The sequence below is a fragment of the Leopardus geoffroyi genome, chromosome B1 (assembly GCF_018350155.1).
Source record: "Leopardus geoffroyi isolate Oge1 chromosome B1, O.geoffroyi_Oge1_pat1.0, whole genome shotgun sequence".
Taxonomy (NCBI): domain Eukaryota; kingdom Metazoa; phylum Chordata; class Mammalia; order Carnivora; family Felidae; genus Leopardus; species Leopardus geoffroyi.
In genome coordinates, this window is record NC_059327.1 from 7,320,060 (window position 1) to 7,337,934 (window position 17,875).

Genomic DNA, 17,875 nt, shown 5'->3' on the forward strand with positions numbered 1-17,875 from the left:
TTAGGACTGTTCTGTCATTTGGTCGAATCTACCCCTTTATTCTTAAGTAATGTCCCTCTGTCTCTCTACTACTGTATCTTGCCTTAAAATTTATTTTATCTTTTATTTATTTAACTATAATAGCTGTCTCTTGGTTAATAATATTCTGGCATATAATTTTCCGTTTTTGACTTTCAACCATTCTATATTCCCTTTTAATAAAGTATGACTCTTGTGAAGAGTATATGGTTGAGTTTTTTTTAGATAGTGTGCCAATTTTACTCGTAAATTTAATCCACTCTCATTTAATGTGTGAAGGGCGCCCAGGTGGCTCAGTTGGTTAAGCTGGTCTTCTTCCTCAAAAATAAATAAACATTAAAAAAAAAAAAACAATGTATAACTGTTACAATTTGATGTACATGTACAATCAAACTTTTTGTTCTCTGGTCCACAAATTTTTTACTGTATTTTCCTCTGATTCACTTAATAATATGTTTATTATTCTTTTTGTGGTTAGACCAGAGATTCTAAGATGTAACTTTGACTCGTTACAGGTTAATAGAAGTGATTAATTTTACCTCTTCATTGATCCTAACTCCATTTAACTTGCTCTCACCTTTTGTGTTACTGTTTTCATAGAATTTAGTGCTATAAATGTTTTAAATTTCAGAAGACATTACAGTTATCGTCTTGTGTAGTTAGTATCTGTTTCTATTCAACCGTATATTTCCTCTTTCTGATGATCTTTGTTATCTCTAACATTTTCATCTTTCTGCCTGGGTTCATTTTCCTCCTGCCTGAAGAACTCCCTTTAATGTTTCCTAGGTAGGGCTGGCTGACAATAAATTTCGTAGTTTTTGCATTATGAAAATATAATTTTTGCCTTCATGTTTATTTTCACTGGGTGTAGCATTCTAGGTGTGTGGTTATTTTTTTCTCCTAACTTTAAAAATGTTATTCCATTATCTTTTGACTATTATTTTAATTGATCTTTGACAACATTCTGACCATGTTAAAGATTTTTTTCTTTGGCTGTGGTTTTTAGCATCCTACTGGCATGCCTAGATAAAGTTGTACTTTCGCTTATCCTGCTTGGGATTTGGTGAGCTCTAGGAACTTGATTTTTTTAAATCAGTTTTGGAAATTTCTCACTCTTTTTCTCTTTAAGTAGCTTTTTTTTTTTTTAAATGTTTATATTAGAGAGCTAGGAAGGGGCAGAGAAAGAGGGAGACACAGACTCTGAAGCAGGCTCCAGGCTCTGAGCTGTCAGCACAGAGCCCGACACGGGACTCGAACCCACAAACCTCAAGATCATGACCTGAGTGAAAGTCAGATGCTTAACTGACTGAGCCACCCAGGCGCCCCTAAATATTTGTTGTTATGTTTCCTCCCCCTTAAAGACTCCCATTACATCTGTATTTAGCTTTTCACCAAACCGTTTCTACTTCTTAGATTCTATTTCTCTCTCTCTTTTCCCTCTGCATTAGTTTCGGCGTATGCGAGTCATTTTTACTCCGTGGCGCTAATCCGGACTTCTGCTGTATCTAATCTGCTAATGAACTCCTCTATTGAGATCTGAATTTCAGATATTGTGTCTTTCAGTTTGAGTAGCCATCTTATATTTACTTTGTATATATTCTATCCTCTGGTAAAAATACATCACCTTTCGTCTGTTTTGTTTGTGACCACACATTAAACATATCACGTGACTGAAACTAAGGAGAAGAATACTGTAGACGTTATCCCTGTTACTAACTAGAATCACCAAACACTGGAGTCTTGTCAGCAGTACCAATTTGTTGTGGTTCAAGGCTGAGCTTTGAAATTGTTTTGAAATTTGAGCTTTCGGATGACTGTTTGGATGTGGCTGTTTAACACTTTGAAGGTCTGGTCAAAGCCTGAAATGCTCGGGTGGGAATTTCGGCAGACTCTTCAGGCGCGTGGGGGTGTGCTCGTGGAGACCTGCGCACGGCCACGTTCCCGGGATAGCAGGGATTAAGGAGGTAGGGGTCCCTCAGGGATGTGACTTTGATGGCAGTCGTCAGATAACCCGTTGGTGTTCCTCTGGACCCCCAAGCACAGGTCCTGATCCAGCCCAGCCCAGTCCCTTTCAGCCTGTAAAGGGAGACTTCGGTGTTTCCTCACTTCTTGTGGGATCGTTCTTTGTCTCCTTCCTCATCTGCTTGTCCCTGGCACTGCTTCTAAAAAGACTTGGGGATTAAAGAAGTCTTAGTGCTGGATCCCAGGGACAGAGACGGAAGTTAATGTGTTCCGAGATACCGCGGCTGGAAGTGGTAAGTGAGGCAGGAAGCTCTAGGAGATGAAGAGTCCGAGTGAAATTAGAAAATACAATCCAATTCTACAACAGCTTTATGTGGCCAAGTTCATTTCGGAGTTTTTCCCCCCTTTTAATTTTGTTAGTATTGGAAAGCACTGCTGTGAGTTCTTAGTGTATAATTTTTAAAATTTAGATTATATGTCTGACAGCAGAAATGTGCGGTTTAGTGTTTTGTACCGGCAAAATGTGCTTATTAGCATAATTAGCATAAAAGAAACATCATAAGCTTTCAGGAAATCCCCCTCCTGGCTCCTTCCTGTCACTACTACTGTCTCCCCGAAGAAAACTCTCTCATAACTCCTCGTAGCATCGATTGGCTTTGCTTGTGTTCCAGCTTTTTCTAAAGGGACTCAGGCAGTATGTTGGACCTTCAGTTGTCCTTACATTGTAGGGTGTATCCATTGTGTCATGTGTAATGCATTTTACTTATTGTCTAGTACCCCAGTGTGTCAGTGTCTTACGGTTTTACCTCTCAGACCGGGGGAATCTGGTTCCTGGGGACACTTCTGTGTCTCCCCCTCCCCGACCGCATCCTGGCGGCCAAACCACTGTGCATCCATGGTGGGTGTTGAGCAGGAGCGAACTGCTTCGCGCCCCCTCAAACAGTGGCAGATCCGTGCTTTGTTTTGGGGCACCCCAGCACACACAGCTTTTGCTGCCTCCCTTCCCCCTTCTGGGGGAAACACCTCCTTCCTGGGGTTGGGAAGGGGGATTCTCTGTGCCTTCCTGGAGGCAGATAAGGTTTGCGTGTTCTCTCCCTGCAGTGTCCCCGGAGTGAGGGTGTTTGTTCCCTCGTTTCTAGTAGCTGTAGGATTTGTTTCATGCGAGAGCAGGATTCAGGGATACACCATGTTTCATGCCTGTCACCTGTCTACAGCCCCAAGCTTCCTGCAAGTCTGAGCCACCAGGGGGACGGTCCTGATTTGCCCCATCTTTCTCCTAAGCACTCAGCTGAGGCTAGTGGAGAAGTTCTTAGAAATGAGTACAAACTCAGCTTGCATCTGGGACCTCTGTTTGTTTGTTTGTTTAATGTTTGTTTATTTTGAGAGAGAGAGAGAGAGCAGGGGAGGCACAGAAAGAGAGGATCCCAAGCAGGCCCCTAGCTCCCAGCGCCAACCCTGATGCAGGGCTGGAACTCATCAACTGTGAGATCATGACCTGAGCCGAAATCAAGAGTCAGATACTTAACTGACTGAGCCACCCAGACATCCCATGAAACCTCTATTTTTTAAAAAAACTGATGCACTCTCTCAAAAATAAACGTTAAAAAATTTTTTTAAAAAAGGGTGCCTGGGTGACTCAGTCGGTTAAGCATCCTACTTTGGCTCAGGTCATGATATTGCAGTCCGTGAGTTCAAGCCCCACATCGGGCTCTGTGCTGATGGCCCAGAGCCTGGAGCCTGCCTTGGATTCTGTGTCTCCTTCTCTCCTTGCCCCTCCCCCTCTGGTGTCTCTGTCTCTCTCTCTCTCTCTCTCAAAAATAAATAAACATTAAAAAAATTTAAACTGATGCTGTAGTTCACATTGGCCTTTAGGAATTAATTACCATTTTATCAGATTTTTTTTTCTTACCTGCTTTTGTGGCAGTCATCTCTTTCTCCCATGCCTTGTCAAAAGTGGAACCATTAGTATGTCCTTTCTCTTTGGAGAGGGGCTTGTTATTCTTTGCACTTTTCTTGCCTGCTTTCTAGCCTGACAATTTAATGTCCTCTTCCTCCAGAGAATACACACTTTTGCTTTTGGAGAGAAGTAGGTTAGGGATGATCAACTTGGTGTGATTATGGAATGAGTTTATTTGAAGCTGAGCCTCAGTCTTTGTAGGGGATGGGCTAGTTCCACTCTGTTCTTAGTCTTCAGAGGTAGACCCAGGCAGTTGTTACTGAAGGAACACCGTTATTAGATCACTTTTTCCCTTGGCAGCATCTGAACTCCAGGTTTGCTCTTGAGGCCGTGTGAGAATACCAGAAGTTCCCCATAACTTCTTAGTAGTTTAGCCATTACTTTTATAGGCAAATCTTACTGGGGAAACAGTAGCATTCCCTGCCCCTTCCCCACCAAAGAAAAAGTGCCTGGCTAGACCCTGTGGACTTCTCTTGGGGTTCCCCTTTTTAGTTTGGATTTTACCTATTTTCATCCAGCTTTTCTAGTTGTCTTTGGTAGGAGCATTAGAGATATGTGTCTACACACACACACACACACACACATATGCCTATGTGTGTGTGTTTGTGTACGTAAGTATGTATATACATGCTTGTCTGCCATGGCTGAGATTCAAGGTCTTATAAGTAACCATCTTTTAATCGTATAGAATCATTCTAAAAAAATAAATATATAGAATCATTCTGTTTGGAGCTTACTGAATAAACTGTGTATCTGATCTCTAACTCAGACTTCCTCTTCACATTTTAAAAAATGTGTATTTACTTTTGAGGGAGAGAGTGAGAATAGGGGAAGGGCAGAGAGAGACGGAGAGAAAGAGAATCCCAAGCAGGCTCTGCACTGTCAACACCAAGCCCAGCCTGGGGCTCGAACTCAGGAACCATGAGATCGTGACCTGAGCCAAAACTAAGAGTTGAATGTTTAATCGACTGAGCCACCCAGGAGCCCCCTCTTGAGATTCTCAGGTAGAGTGTTGATCTAGTTGGGGTCGACAACTCCCCCAAATTGTACGATACAATGCTTTTGTCATCTGCTTTCTGCTGATTCCTCACGGGGAGTGTCTGTGCATAGGAAGGGGAAGCAGACAGGTGATCCCAGGTCTCTGTCATTTGGTGCAGCACCTTCAGCATGAGGCTCGTGTGCACTTGCCAGCCACTGTCCTCTCCCCTAACCCACCTGCCGTGATTCTAGACAGATACAGGCAGGCAAGAGAATAATTGTGAATAGTGCCGTTTACTTTACACTTGACTCTGCTCTGTTTTGGTGAACAAGCAATGGCACGTGCTTACTTGGTTTGTTAGGAAGTTCAAAATAACTACCGTTTCTGTCTTGTAAGATGGCAGACGGGGGCTCACTAAGAGAGTGCAGGAACTGTGGTGCAGGTAGGTAAGAGGACATCACTTGGAGGGATGGATTTAGTACAGAAGGAATCACCTGCAAACAGAATTTCAGAGGGTGAAGCCAGTATGTTGGTCTGAGGTAAAACTGGATGGCAGAATTGAAACGTTCGATCAGAACAGCCATGATGGAGACCAAACTGTACATAGGCAAAACAGGTCGCTTTACTCCCTTTAGGATTTTAAACAGGCACAAGGAAAGGAAAACACTGTCAAGTTTAGACAGAGGAGGGCAGAAATGAACATTACAGGACGTGGTACCAGAGGTTCGTGTGAAATCACAACCAGAGAACTGTAAGTCCTTTGATTTCTAGGCTAGGGACTGCTGACATGTATCTTGATTTTAATCTCCATATTTACAGTAGGATGTTGATGCCTACCGCATAGGATCAGAATGAGAACAGGGCCCTACTTTATTTAGTTCAAATGGCTATATCCCTTAGTTGCTCCTAGAATTACAAAGCACTTCTACACACACGAGAGGCATAGCAAAGTGGAGACATTGAATGTGTATGGACGGATCACACAAGATGCCATTTTCTCATGGTTCCTAAAGGTTGAAAAAAAATAACATGAGGTAATTCGGATTCCTTATAGAAGTAATTATTTCTTGCTATATGCAGCTAATTTAAAAAAGTCCTCGCGTTTAAAACTTTGCCAAGGACATAGATAGTCATAACTACGAATCTTGCTTATTTCCCACAGGCAGTAGACCCCGGTTTCCTAGTGTAAATCAGATGAGAGTATTGATTTGATTCATCTCCATGGGCGTGTGTCTCCCATAGGAGATAATGTGGCAGTTAGTGATGCCACAAAAATACTTCCTACGTGCCACTCCAAAACTCAGCAAAGTACGACGTTAAACATTTAAAACACTCACAAGTACGATCCTGGGGTTTACGACAGGTTTGGCTTGGCCGAGCGGGTGTGTGTGATTTGTCTGTGGCAGCCCTGCCCTTGTGTCTCTCCTCCTTCCTGGACCAGTAGGGTAGCCATGGAATGTTCTTGCGCTTAGGGCAGAGCCACCAAGGCATGAAGCAGGCCCTGTCTCCAAAGCTTGGAACCGGAGCGCTCTCATTTCCGTGCATGTATCGCTGAGAAAAACTAGTCATGTGGCAAGTCCAGAGCCAACGGGCAGTGGCATACGGTCTGCCCATGGTGGGGTCATGGCAAAGATACAGAGAGGGATATGAAACAGAGCCAATACTCAAACCTCAGGTTTCTTGCATGTTTGGACATGAATGCTTACAGTACGTTTCCTCACATTAGAAAAAGTTTTACTTCATTCTCCTCATTTTCTTTAGCATGATATTTAGTCTTTGATTATTATCATTTCCTTCCAGCACTAGTCATAGGAGGTACTAAGAATTTTCTGACTGTGAATTAAGTTAAATTTGTGATTTTTTTAATTTTTTTATTTTTAACGTTTATTTTTGAGACAGAGAGAAACAGAGCATGAACGGGGGAGGGTCAGAGAGAGGGAGACACAGAATCTGAAACAGGCTCCAGGCTCTGAGCTGTCAGCACAGAGCCCGACGTGGGGCTCAAACTCACGGACCGCGAGACCATGACCTGAGCCGAAATCGGCCGCTTAACTGACTGAGCCACCCAGGCGCCCCGTTAAATTTGTGATTTTAACAATAATCAGACCCACAGACCAATCCACAGACATAAATAAATATGTGGGAGAAGTGCCAGATTGACTCTGTCCTTTGTGTCTCAGTTACAGCTGAGTGATGGTGACATGGTTCCCCTGTGAGGCCAGATTTCAGCTCTGCACTCCCCACAGTCCTAACCCACCGAGGAGAGGTGAGAGTTGAAAACTGTCGTTCTTACACTAAATTAGTGAGATTCTAGTCACTCTCAGATCATCAAAATACCTGAACAACAATTGGGAACTACATATCTTATGCAAGATAATATTTCATCAGGGATTACATGATGTGAAATATTTTACTTTTCTTAATTCTTGTAAATATGGTAAATAGTGCTTGTGGAAAAATATCGCAAAATAAAACATCCAAACTATTGTGTGTCTATAAACAAGGTATTCATTTTAACTGCATTGTTTTTACAATGGTGTAATAAATATACTTGTGCTGATATGATTTTAAAATAATTTTACCGATTCAAGTTGGCCTTTAATTTTACACTTAAAAAACATTTCTTAAATGGTTTGGCTAGCCATCTCCCTATAAGGATCTGAATTCTAATCCTATTTCATTTGTTGGTGAGTACCCCTTCTCTTCTTTCCTTTTTTCTCCACTGAGGTGTAATTCTTTGGTGAGGAAAAGATCAGTCAGGACTTGTTACGTTGGGAGAAGCACGTCAACATTACGTCTTGAAGTCCACGTGCTCTCCGGTGTCCCAGGGAATCTCTTATTGAGCATGGCTAGTAAATTTATTCCAGAAGTAAGTAAAACTGAAAAGAAATCAAATTCACGTGATTGTGATTCTCTGTCAAGCGTATGAGCACTCTATGAAGTGAGGTGTGGCCTTTGACTTTTCGAGGCACTTAGGTAATGAGCTGAGCAGTCAGCTGACTCTAAAATGACTTAACTCTCGGGGCGCCTGGGTGGCGCAGTCGGTTAAGCGTCCGACTTCAGCCAGGTCACGATCTCGCGGTCCGTGAGTTCAAGCCCCGCGTCGGGCTCTGGGCTGATGGCTCAGAGCCTGGAGCCTGTTTCCGATTCTGTGTCTCCCTCTCTCTCTCTGCCCCTCCCCCGTTCATGCTCTGTCTCTCTCTGTCCCCAAAATAAATAAACGTTGAAAAAAAAAATTAAAAATAAATAAATAAATAAATAAAATGACTTAACTCTCAAGTATGGAGACCGAAGCAAATAGAAATACAGAATTGGTCTTGTCATAGACCTTTTAACGCAGAGGCTTTCTTCCGGCTTTATCTCCAACTCCTAAGGTTGAGAATGGAACTAATGTTCTCCTTCCTGTTGCTTTGTGCTTTCTTCGCATTCCTTATTTATAACTGGGTCACTTTTGAAACTAATTTGCCTTCTTGAAAAAGTTGAATCACATGCTTTTTAGAATGAAAATTGAAAGCCTAATATTTGATGAAGCATTTGTTGGTACTTTACAACAACGTAATGATTATTTGGTTTTTCTTTCCTGTTTGACTCTAGGCTTACATTTTCTGGGTTAGCATTATTTTTTACAGATGCTGTTCTTTGTAAATTATTAAAGCTGTTTCAGCTGAAATGTTGCTGGGCTTCTAGCTTCTTGTACTGAACAACATTTCACAAGGCGGAATTTGGTAAAGCTTTTTGGTTGAAACACGTTATTGTTACTTTAGGTGCTGACTGTTCTGATGCCGACTTTCCAATTGCCTTGATTAAAGTAGAAACATTCTATGGCTTGGATGACTTACATTTCAAATTGGTTTGATCAAGATGATTGGTATGAAGGACTACAAAGAGTAAGATACATTTATGTTGTAATTATGATATTCTGTGGGTTTTGTTTTCTGCTTTACTACTCATGCAGCTGTGTTTCTTTGTCATTTATGCTGAGGACATTTTTTCATTGAAATATTCTGAGGGTAAATAAGATAATCACTTGATCGATTCAAAAGCAGAGGTAAGAAGAGAATATGTAAATATAGTTGTATATTGAGGAAAAGGCATTTTTTTGTCCATCCTGGTTTCAGATGAATTCTTAATTTTTTCAGATTATCTTTAAGCTTTAATATAAAACAATTCTTTTTAATGAGATCGATGGATGAAAGTAGTAATACTTTTAACAAAATCATTTTACATAGAGAAAAACTTGATGAAGTAGAAGATGTGCATGATAATACTACATATATAATAATACTGTAATAGAAAATGCAGAAATGTTCTGAAGAAGAGTGCCATATTCTATTTGATGAATTTTTAGGCAATTAATTATGTTGCAAAAGGACTTGGCATTGTTACTATGGCAACTTTTGTATAGTATTTTGAAAACAGCTATTCTGATCTGTTATTGCAATAGTAGAAAACTGCTATTTAAAAATGCATCTAATCAAGATGGATTTTGTGTAAAGTTGTATGACGTTTCTGATTATTTTCACTTCTGTAATGGAAGTTTTCTTAATCATTTAGATGAAGGCATTTTGTGGATTTTTCTTTCTTTTTTTCCTTTCTCTCTCCTTTCTCTCTCTCTCTCTCTCTCTCTCTCTCTCTCTCTCTCTCTCTCTCTGCTTCTTACACAGCCTGGATTTTTCCTTTTATTAGTGACTGGAACAAAAGAGCCAGAGTATCTTCACGCAGTCTCACCAGCTGGTCCTCGTCGTTGTTCGAGGGCAGACAAGACTGGAGATAGACAGCACTGCCTTCTCCCCCTCACTTCCTCGGGTCCCTTTCTCAGCACATCAACGAAAGACATTTTCCCAGTATTTTACTTCCTTTTAATTATCTCTTTTGTTGTAATTGCTCAGCAGTTTAAAGCCTCCTGCCCTTTGGGCTTTTCTTGAGATTTGTTTTTTCAACAGTGAAACAAGCCGGTGAACGTCTCTGGAGCCAGTTAATAGCAAACCCTGGGGAATAATCCTCATATCGTGGACCCTAAAGCATTCTTCAGGACACAGGTGGAGGATCCATGGGTAGCTTTTCATTCTGGACTCCAGTCTTATCCATAAATGGTGGAACTGTTCCAGCTTGTGGGTTTCCTACGTGCCACAGGACACAGATACCCCACAGCATCTCTGTATTGTGCGTGCGCATTTTTAATGGAATAATACACGCATTTCTGATGTGGATCCAGAGGCTTTTTTCCCAGTGTAGTCCGTGTATTTCTCAGTGGGAAAGCATAGGGATGGTAGTCTATCTTGCTAAAATGCTTTTTTTTTTTTTACTAAAATTGGGTGTTCCTTTATATAGTGACTTTAGGGTAGTTTAGAGATTATGAGAATTCAAATTCTTTTCCTCTGTCCTGACACCATCCTGACACCCTTTAAAACTACCATTGGACTTTATAAATGAATTCCTGGCTCTGAGACGTAGTACGAGAGTTGCCGTTATTACATATGGATAAAGTTTGACCCTGAAATGACCACATCGTCTTCATGGGCTTGAGGTTCTTCTGGCTCAGGTTTTGATCAGTTCTTACATAGACTTAAATGGGAATGAAAGATCCTGTTCTAAATAATGAGAATTGGCACATGAATATTGATTAATTTCTTTAAAAATCCAGCTTACTATTTTTCAGATGATGTGTCTATGCATATATATCCTATATAATCAGCATTCAGCCTAGTAAACTTTTCAATATAATATTTTTTAACTGTTCACAGGAAAAGATAAGTTGGATATTTTTTTAGTTAAAATTGTGGTTTAAAAATGGAGTCTTTGAAAAATTACATACAAGTGAGTTTGATCTTTAGTGCGAAATTATGATAGAATTAATTTTGATAGGATTAATATTGATGGCATATGTACATATTTCTACAGATACACAGACACATGTATATGAACTTAATTTTCACTTAGTTTTATAGTTTTATTTTTGGCAGTTGTAACTCTATAATTAAAATTTTTTTTTTTTCAACGTTTATTTATTTTTGGGACAGAGAGAGCATGAATGGGGGAGGGGCAGAGAGAGAGGGAGACACAGAATCGGAAACAGGCTCCAGGCTCTGAGCCATCAGCCCAGAGCCCGACGCGGGGCTCGAACTCACGGACCGCGAGATCGTGACCTGGCTGAAGTCGGACGCTTAACCGACTGTGCCACCCAGGCGCCCCTAAAATTTTTTTTTTTAATGTTTATTACTTGAGAGAGAGAGACACAGAGAAAGAAAGAGAGAGAGAGAGAGAGCAAGCAGGGGAGGGGGGCAGAGAGAGAGGGAGACACAGAATTGGAAGCAGGCTCCAGGCTCTGAACTGCCAGCAAAGAGCCCGACATGGGGCTTGAACCCACAGACTGCAAGATCATGACCTGAGCTGAAGTTGGCCGCTTAACCGACTGAGCCACCCAGGGGCCCCTATATTTTAAATTTCATTGTGATTATTTCATATCTGCATACTCTCGCATATTCAAAAATGAGCTTTAATATTATACAAATCTAATGTAAATATACTCTTACCACTTGTTTAATTTTTTTGCATTTCATGCACTTAATGTGTAGAGCATCTCTACTGTAATTATAATGTATGTAGGTGCATTTCATAGGAGATTGAAACAAAAAATTGAATTTAGGTTAAGAAAATAAAGTAATATCTTTGCAAGTAGGCTGCTGCCAGGCTACTGACAATGTCAGTTGCATGTGGGGTGTCCCAATGCTCTGACTGTCTTCCTGAATCCTTTATAAATCTCCATTATTCAGTGTACCGAAAGGGTTAGTACTTCATCTTTAAAGTGTGCATGTTGTTTCTGGGCCAGAAAGATGGTATTTTCTAAAGCAACAAATCTTTGGAATGAACACGGAGATTCTTAAGTCATTCTCTCTCTCTCTCTCTCTCTCTCTCTCTCTCTCTCTCTCTGTCTCTCTGTGTGTCTCTCTCTCTCTCTCTCACACACACACACACACACACACGAAACATTCTAAAGTAAGGATGCAAAAGGGTACATCATATTTATCTGAAATATGTAATGAGCTTACATTCAGTTAACATATATTTATTTTCCTAAATATATGACATTTTATAGGATTTATATTTAAGGTACAGACACATATGTTAGAATAGACCTTCAGTTGAACATTTTCCATTTTCAGTAATGCAGAGTCATTAATTGTGTAATATTCATGCGGACTACAAAGATAACACAAGCTTCTGGACATTTCTTTTTATGTCTTTAGTGATTGCAGATACCACTTTATAGGAGCTACATAGTATTACATATATTTTTAATAATACTTTTGAAAAATAAAGTCAAAGTTCCAAATACTGCCTATAATTAAGATGTATAAATGCAGTAGTATTTATATATTTAATGATGTATAACTTTTTTCAAATTTCATCCAAAATCCTAGATTTTTAAAATAAGTCACTGTTTTGTCCTGTTTATTATTAATGGCTGGGTTTGGACATGTTATTCAACTCTGAATTTAAAAAGGATTTAAGTTGTTAGACTGTAAGACTTATAAAAGCTGCTTATGAACAAGGTCATACCATATTGGATGACAACAATGATATTTTTAGATTATCTAAGTTTGGAAATTCTAAAGTAGTAAATTCAAGATATACTGATAGTTAAAGTAAGAGTGTATTGACGAAATGGATTTTGAAGTAACTTATTTTTAATAAATAGTTAGCAGAGGGACTTTAGGTTTCTAGTCTGCCAGGTAAGGAGCTTAGAAGTCTTCATTTCATCCTTAAAATGATACAAAGCTGAACGAACTGAAAAATCAAGAACTCTTCTTAGATCTCTAAGAGAAGTGAGATCACAAGGCAGATTGCTTCTCACACCACTGGAGACACTGACAGGCAGTTACAGAAATTCACAACCTACTGGAGCAGAGACCTACCAGCTAAAGCCTCTGCAGGAAGCAGAACCAGGGTAGGAAAAACTGAACTAACTGATGAATTGCTGTGAGGCTCCTGTGACAAGTCTGAGAGTTAAAAGTTCCAGGGAGGCTGCCATGCTTATGTGCTTTTACCTCCAGGATCTCTACTAGGCCTTCACCATGAAGATCAGGGAAAATCCCTGCATGCTCCTGGCTGGGGAGGGGAAAAGGAAGTATTGTGAAATATGTCCAGGCATTTTGTTCTTAGCAAGGGTGTTCTCAGGGGAAACTCTTTTACCAGAGCCTAACTTGCTGGTTATTTCAGAACCTACCCTATGTGGCGGAAGGGAAATAGCTATCTCAAGCCCACTGTACCCCTCATGTCCCACCTGGGGAGTAAAAAACCCCAAGAATCACAGGCAAAATTCACATTCCACAGGCATAGACTCACCAAAAGGCAGAGACCTAATCTTAGCACTTTCAAATGCTTCCTCATGTTTCCTCTCCACCCTCAATGTACCATTACATTATAAAGGCCTGTGTACCACAGTTCCTTTTAGCACTACATTCATGTTCTCCTCTCAAAGATTACAGGGCATACTAAAAGGCAAAAACAAAACAAAAGAACCCCCAAAGCCCCCCAAAACAAAAACAAAACCCAACAAACAAGCAAAAAACCAGAAGCAATTTATTGGAAGGGAGTAAAAAAAAAAAAAAATCAGAACAAGAGTCAGATATGGCAGGAATGTTGGAATTATCGGACCAAGAATTTAAAGAAACTGTGGTTATATGCCAAGGGCTTTAATTAAAAAAAAAAAATAGACAGCATACAAGAACAGATGGATAATTTAAGCAGAGAGATGGAAATTCTAAAAGAATCAAAAAGAAATGCTAGAGTCAGAACACTGTAACAAATGAAGAAGTCCTATAGTGAATTCATTAGCAGACTGGATATGGCTGAAGAAAGAATTTCTAAGCTTGAGGATATGACCGTAGGGACTTCCAAATCTGAAAAGAGAAAAAAGAACGGGGAAAAACAGAACAGAGTACCAAGAACTGTGGGGCCACTACAAAAGGCATACCATGTACATACTAGAAATACCAGAACAAGAAGAGAAAGGAGCAGAAGCAACAATCGAAGCAATAGTGACTTAGAATTTCCCCCAAATTAATGTCAGACGGCAAACTCCATATCCAGGAAGCACAGAAGATACAAAACCTGGTCAGTGCAAAAACAAACAACTACACCTACAAATCATATATCCTATTCAAACTGCAAAAAAAAAAAAAAAAGAAAAAATCTTGAAAAAAGCCAAAGAAGCAAGGATAAGAATTAAATTGAACTTTTCAGAAACCATGACAGCAAGAAGAGAATGGAATGAAATATTTAGAGTGTTCAAGAAATAAAATACCAGCCTAGAAATCTGTACTGATAACACTGCAGTTCTCTTTCATGAATGAAGGAGAAATAAAGACTTTCTCAGGCAAAAATTTGGGAATTTGTTGCCATTAGGGAATTTGTTGCAACAAATGTTAAAAGAAGTTCTTTTTTTTTTTTTTTTAATTTTTTTGAAGTTTCTTTATTTTGAGAGACAGAGCAAGCAGAGGAGGGGCAGAGAGAGAGGGAAAGAGAGAATCCCAGGCAGGCTCCATGCTGTCAGCGTGGAGCCCGATGTGGGGCTTGAACTCACAAACCATGAGATCGTGACCTGAGCCGAAACCAAGAGTTGGATCCTCAACCGACTTAGCCACCCAGGCGCCCCAAAAGAAGTTCTTTGGAGAAAATTAGTGATAAAGGTTTGAAGCTCAGGTCTGTATAAACAAAGGGAGAATATTGGAGAGTGTATAATTAAAGGTAAAATAAACATTTTTATCTTTCTTACTCTTAATCTTGTTAACAAATATCAGTGTGTTCAAAATAAAATAGTAACAGTGTATTTGATTATACTTTTATACAAACACACACACATATATATATAGCTATGTTGCTTATGTATAAATGAAATGAATGACAATGATCATACAGGGATGGAGAGAGGAATTAGGGATATTTTATTAGAAGGTACCCATACTACCTGAGAAGTACTACCTTGGAAGTAGACTTGGATTAGTTGTATATTAGAAACTCTAGGACAGTCACACACAAAAAATGTTTAAATGAGACACAATTGATATGCTAAGAAAAAAAATGAATCATATAAAGTGTTCAGTTGAAACCACAAAAGGAAGAAAAAGTGTGGAGGACAAAAAAACAGGAACAAAGAACAGGAGGAGCAAATTGAAGCAGTAAAAATATGGAAGATACTGATCCAAGTACATGAAGAATTATTTTGGACATTAATGCTCTAATCCACTAACTAAAAGACAGAGACCCAACTATATGTTATCTATAAGTAACTTGCATTAAATATAAAGACATATATAAAGAGTAAAGGAATGAAGAAAGATACACCATGTTAGCACTAATTAAAAGAAGTGGGTGTGTCTGTGTTAATTTCAGACAGAGCAGAATTCACAGAAGGGATAAAGAGGGACAGTACATAGTCACTCTCCAAGAAGGGGTCACTCCTCCAAGAAGACATAATAATCCTTAATGTGTATGCACCTAGTAACAGTACTGTAATACATGAGGCAAAAATCGATAGAAATGCAAAGAAAAATCGATGAGTGCACTATTATAGTTGGAGACTTTAATGCTTTGTCAGACTGAACAGATCTAGCAACAGAAAATCAGTAAGAATGTAGTTGGACTCTAGCATCTTCAGTAAACTGGATATAATTTCCCTCTATAAGGCACTTCACCCCAAACCAGATTATACATTCTTCCCAAGCTCCCATGGAGCATTCACCTAGATAGACTGTATTTTGGGCCATAAAACGCATCTCAACAGCTTAAAAGTATGGAGATAATATGAGGTCTACTCTCAGACATGAGTAGAATCAGACTAGAAATCGGTAACAGAAACATAACTTGAAAATCCCCAAATGCTTAGACACTAAGCCATGGTCTTTTAAATAACTAAATAACACATAATCAAAGATTTTTTTTAAGTTCATTTATCTTGAGAGAGGGAGCACAAGCAGGTAAGGAGCAGAAGGAGAGAGAGAATCCCAAGCAGACTGTGTGCTGTCAGCACAGAGCCCGATGTGGGGCTGGAACTCACGAACCTTGATGTCACGACCTGAGCCCAAACCAAGAGTCAGACATTTAACTGATTGAGCCACGCAGGCACCCCAGAGAAGAATTCGTAAATTAAAAAGTATTTTAAACTGAAATTGAAAATATGACTTAACGTAATTTGTGGGAAACAGCCAAAGCAGTGCCTAGAGGGAAATTTATAGCATTTAATGCATAATTAGAAAAGAAGGAAGATCTAAAATTAATCACCTAAACTTCTACTTTAGAAAACTTGAAAAAGAACCAATTAAATTCAAGTAAGCTGAGGAAAAGAAATAATAAAAATTGGAACAGAAATCAGTGAAATTAAAAGTAGAAAATTAGTAGAGAAAATCAGGAAAAGTAACATCTGCTTCTTTGAAAAAGATCAGCAAAATCTATAGGCCTTTAGCTAGACTAAGAAGAAAAGAGAGAAGGAGGGACATATTACTAATACCAGTAATGAAAGAGTGGACCTCACTGCATAGCCTATGAACATTAAAAGGTTGGTAAAGGAATACTACAAACGATTCTATACCCACAAATTTGATAACCTAGATGAAATGGACCAATTCTTTGAAGACACAATTTGCCAAAACTCACAGAGGAAAACTATGCAATCTGAGTAGGCCTACATTTTAAAGAAATTGAATCAATAATAATGTTTTGCGGTATCATGATTTATAAGAAAATACTTTGGGTCATTCACAGGACCTGATTTCCCAAGCGTTGAGAGCCATTAATGTGTCTTGTTATGTTAATTAGGTGACTTTAAATAAAAGCTTGTGGAGGCTGATCGCTGGTGGAGCCAACCGTATGGTTAGAGGCTTGGAACTTTTAGTCCTACCCCCTTGACCTCCAGGAGGGGAGAGGGCCTGGAGGTTGAGTGATTGCCCCTGGGCAATGATTTAATGGGTCTTGACTCTGTAATGAAGCCTCCATGAAAACTGCAAAGGAAGGGTTTTCTTTCCCAACTTGATAAACATGTGGCCCACTCTGAGACTAGGGGACCTCCTTGCCCTTCCCCTCATTCCGTGCCGTGCCGTATATCTCTTCCATCTGGCTCTCCCTGAGTTACATCCTTTTATAATAAACCAGTAGTCTAGTAAGTAACATGTTTCTCTGAGTTCTCTGAGGCCATTCTAGCAAATTCAAAGACTTGCACAGATACTTCACTTCAGAAAGTAGATGACATGTAAGTGTATGGAAAGATGACCAGCACAGGGAATTGCAAATTAAAACCACAGTGAATTACTGCTACATACCTACTAGGATGGCATGTCTGGACCGCTGACAACATTCAGGCCACTGAGGATGGAGAGCAGTAGCTGCTTTCACTTACTTCTGGCGGGAGTGCACATGGTTGATGGTTTCTTACAAGATGTACATACTCTCTTCGAAAGATGTTTGTTTATTTTGAGAGGGAGAGGAAGGGGCAGAGAGAGAGGGGGAGAGAGAGAAGCCCAAGCAGGCTTCTGTTGGCACAGAGCCTGACACGAGGCTAGAACTCAGGGACTGTGAGATTACGAGCTGAGCCAAAATCAAAAGCATCCATAAAGTAAACATGCTCTTACCAGGATGTAGCAGTCACCTCCTTTTGCACCCCTTGTTATTTGCCTAAATGAATTGAAAACTTAAGTTTACACAGAAACCTGCACATGCATATGTGCAGCTTTATAGCAGCTTAAAAAAGTTTTTTTTAATGTTTATTTCACAGAGAGAGAGAGAGAGAGAAAGCATGAGCAGGGGAGGGGCAGAGAGAGAGAGAGAGGGAGACACAGAATCCGAAGCAGGCTCCAGGCTCTGAGCTGTCAGCGCAGAGCCTGACGCGGGGCTCGAACTCACGAATGGTGAGATCATGACCTGAGTCGAAGTCAGACGCTTAACTGACTGAGCCACCCAGGCAC

At 39.9% G+C, this 17,875-nt stretch overlaps 1 protein-coding gene across 9 annotated transcripts in view; it reads left to right on the forward strand.

The window, feature by feature from the left end:
* Positions 1–17,875, forward strand: part of WDR17 (WD repeat domain 17) — a 107,661-nt gene that overhangs the window by 16,408 nt on the left and 73,378 nt on the right. For 5 of the 9 annotated variants that reach the window (XM_045452269.1, XM_045452274.1, XM_045452280.1 and 2 more), the window contains exons 1-2: positions 7,097–7,182; positions 8,681–8,803. The exons of 1 other annotated variant lie outside the window; for it this stretch is intronic. In XM_045452269.1, coding sequence (XP_045308225.1) covers positions 8,738–8,803 — 66 coding nt within the window. In that variant the 5' untranslated portion in view covers positions 7,097–7,182; positions 8,681–8,737. Of the gene's footprint in view, positions 1–7,093; positions 7,183–8,680; positions 8,804–17,875 lie in introns of those variants that run through there. 3 more of the 9 variants (XM_045452331.1, XM_045452320.1, XM_045452337.1) reach the window with 3 other exon arrangements.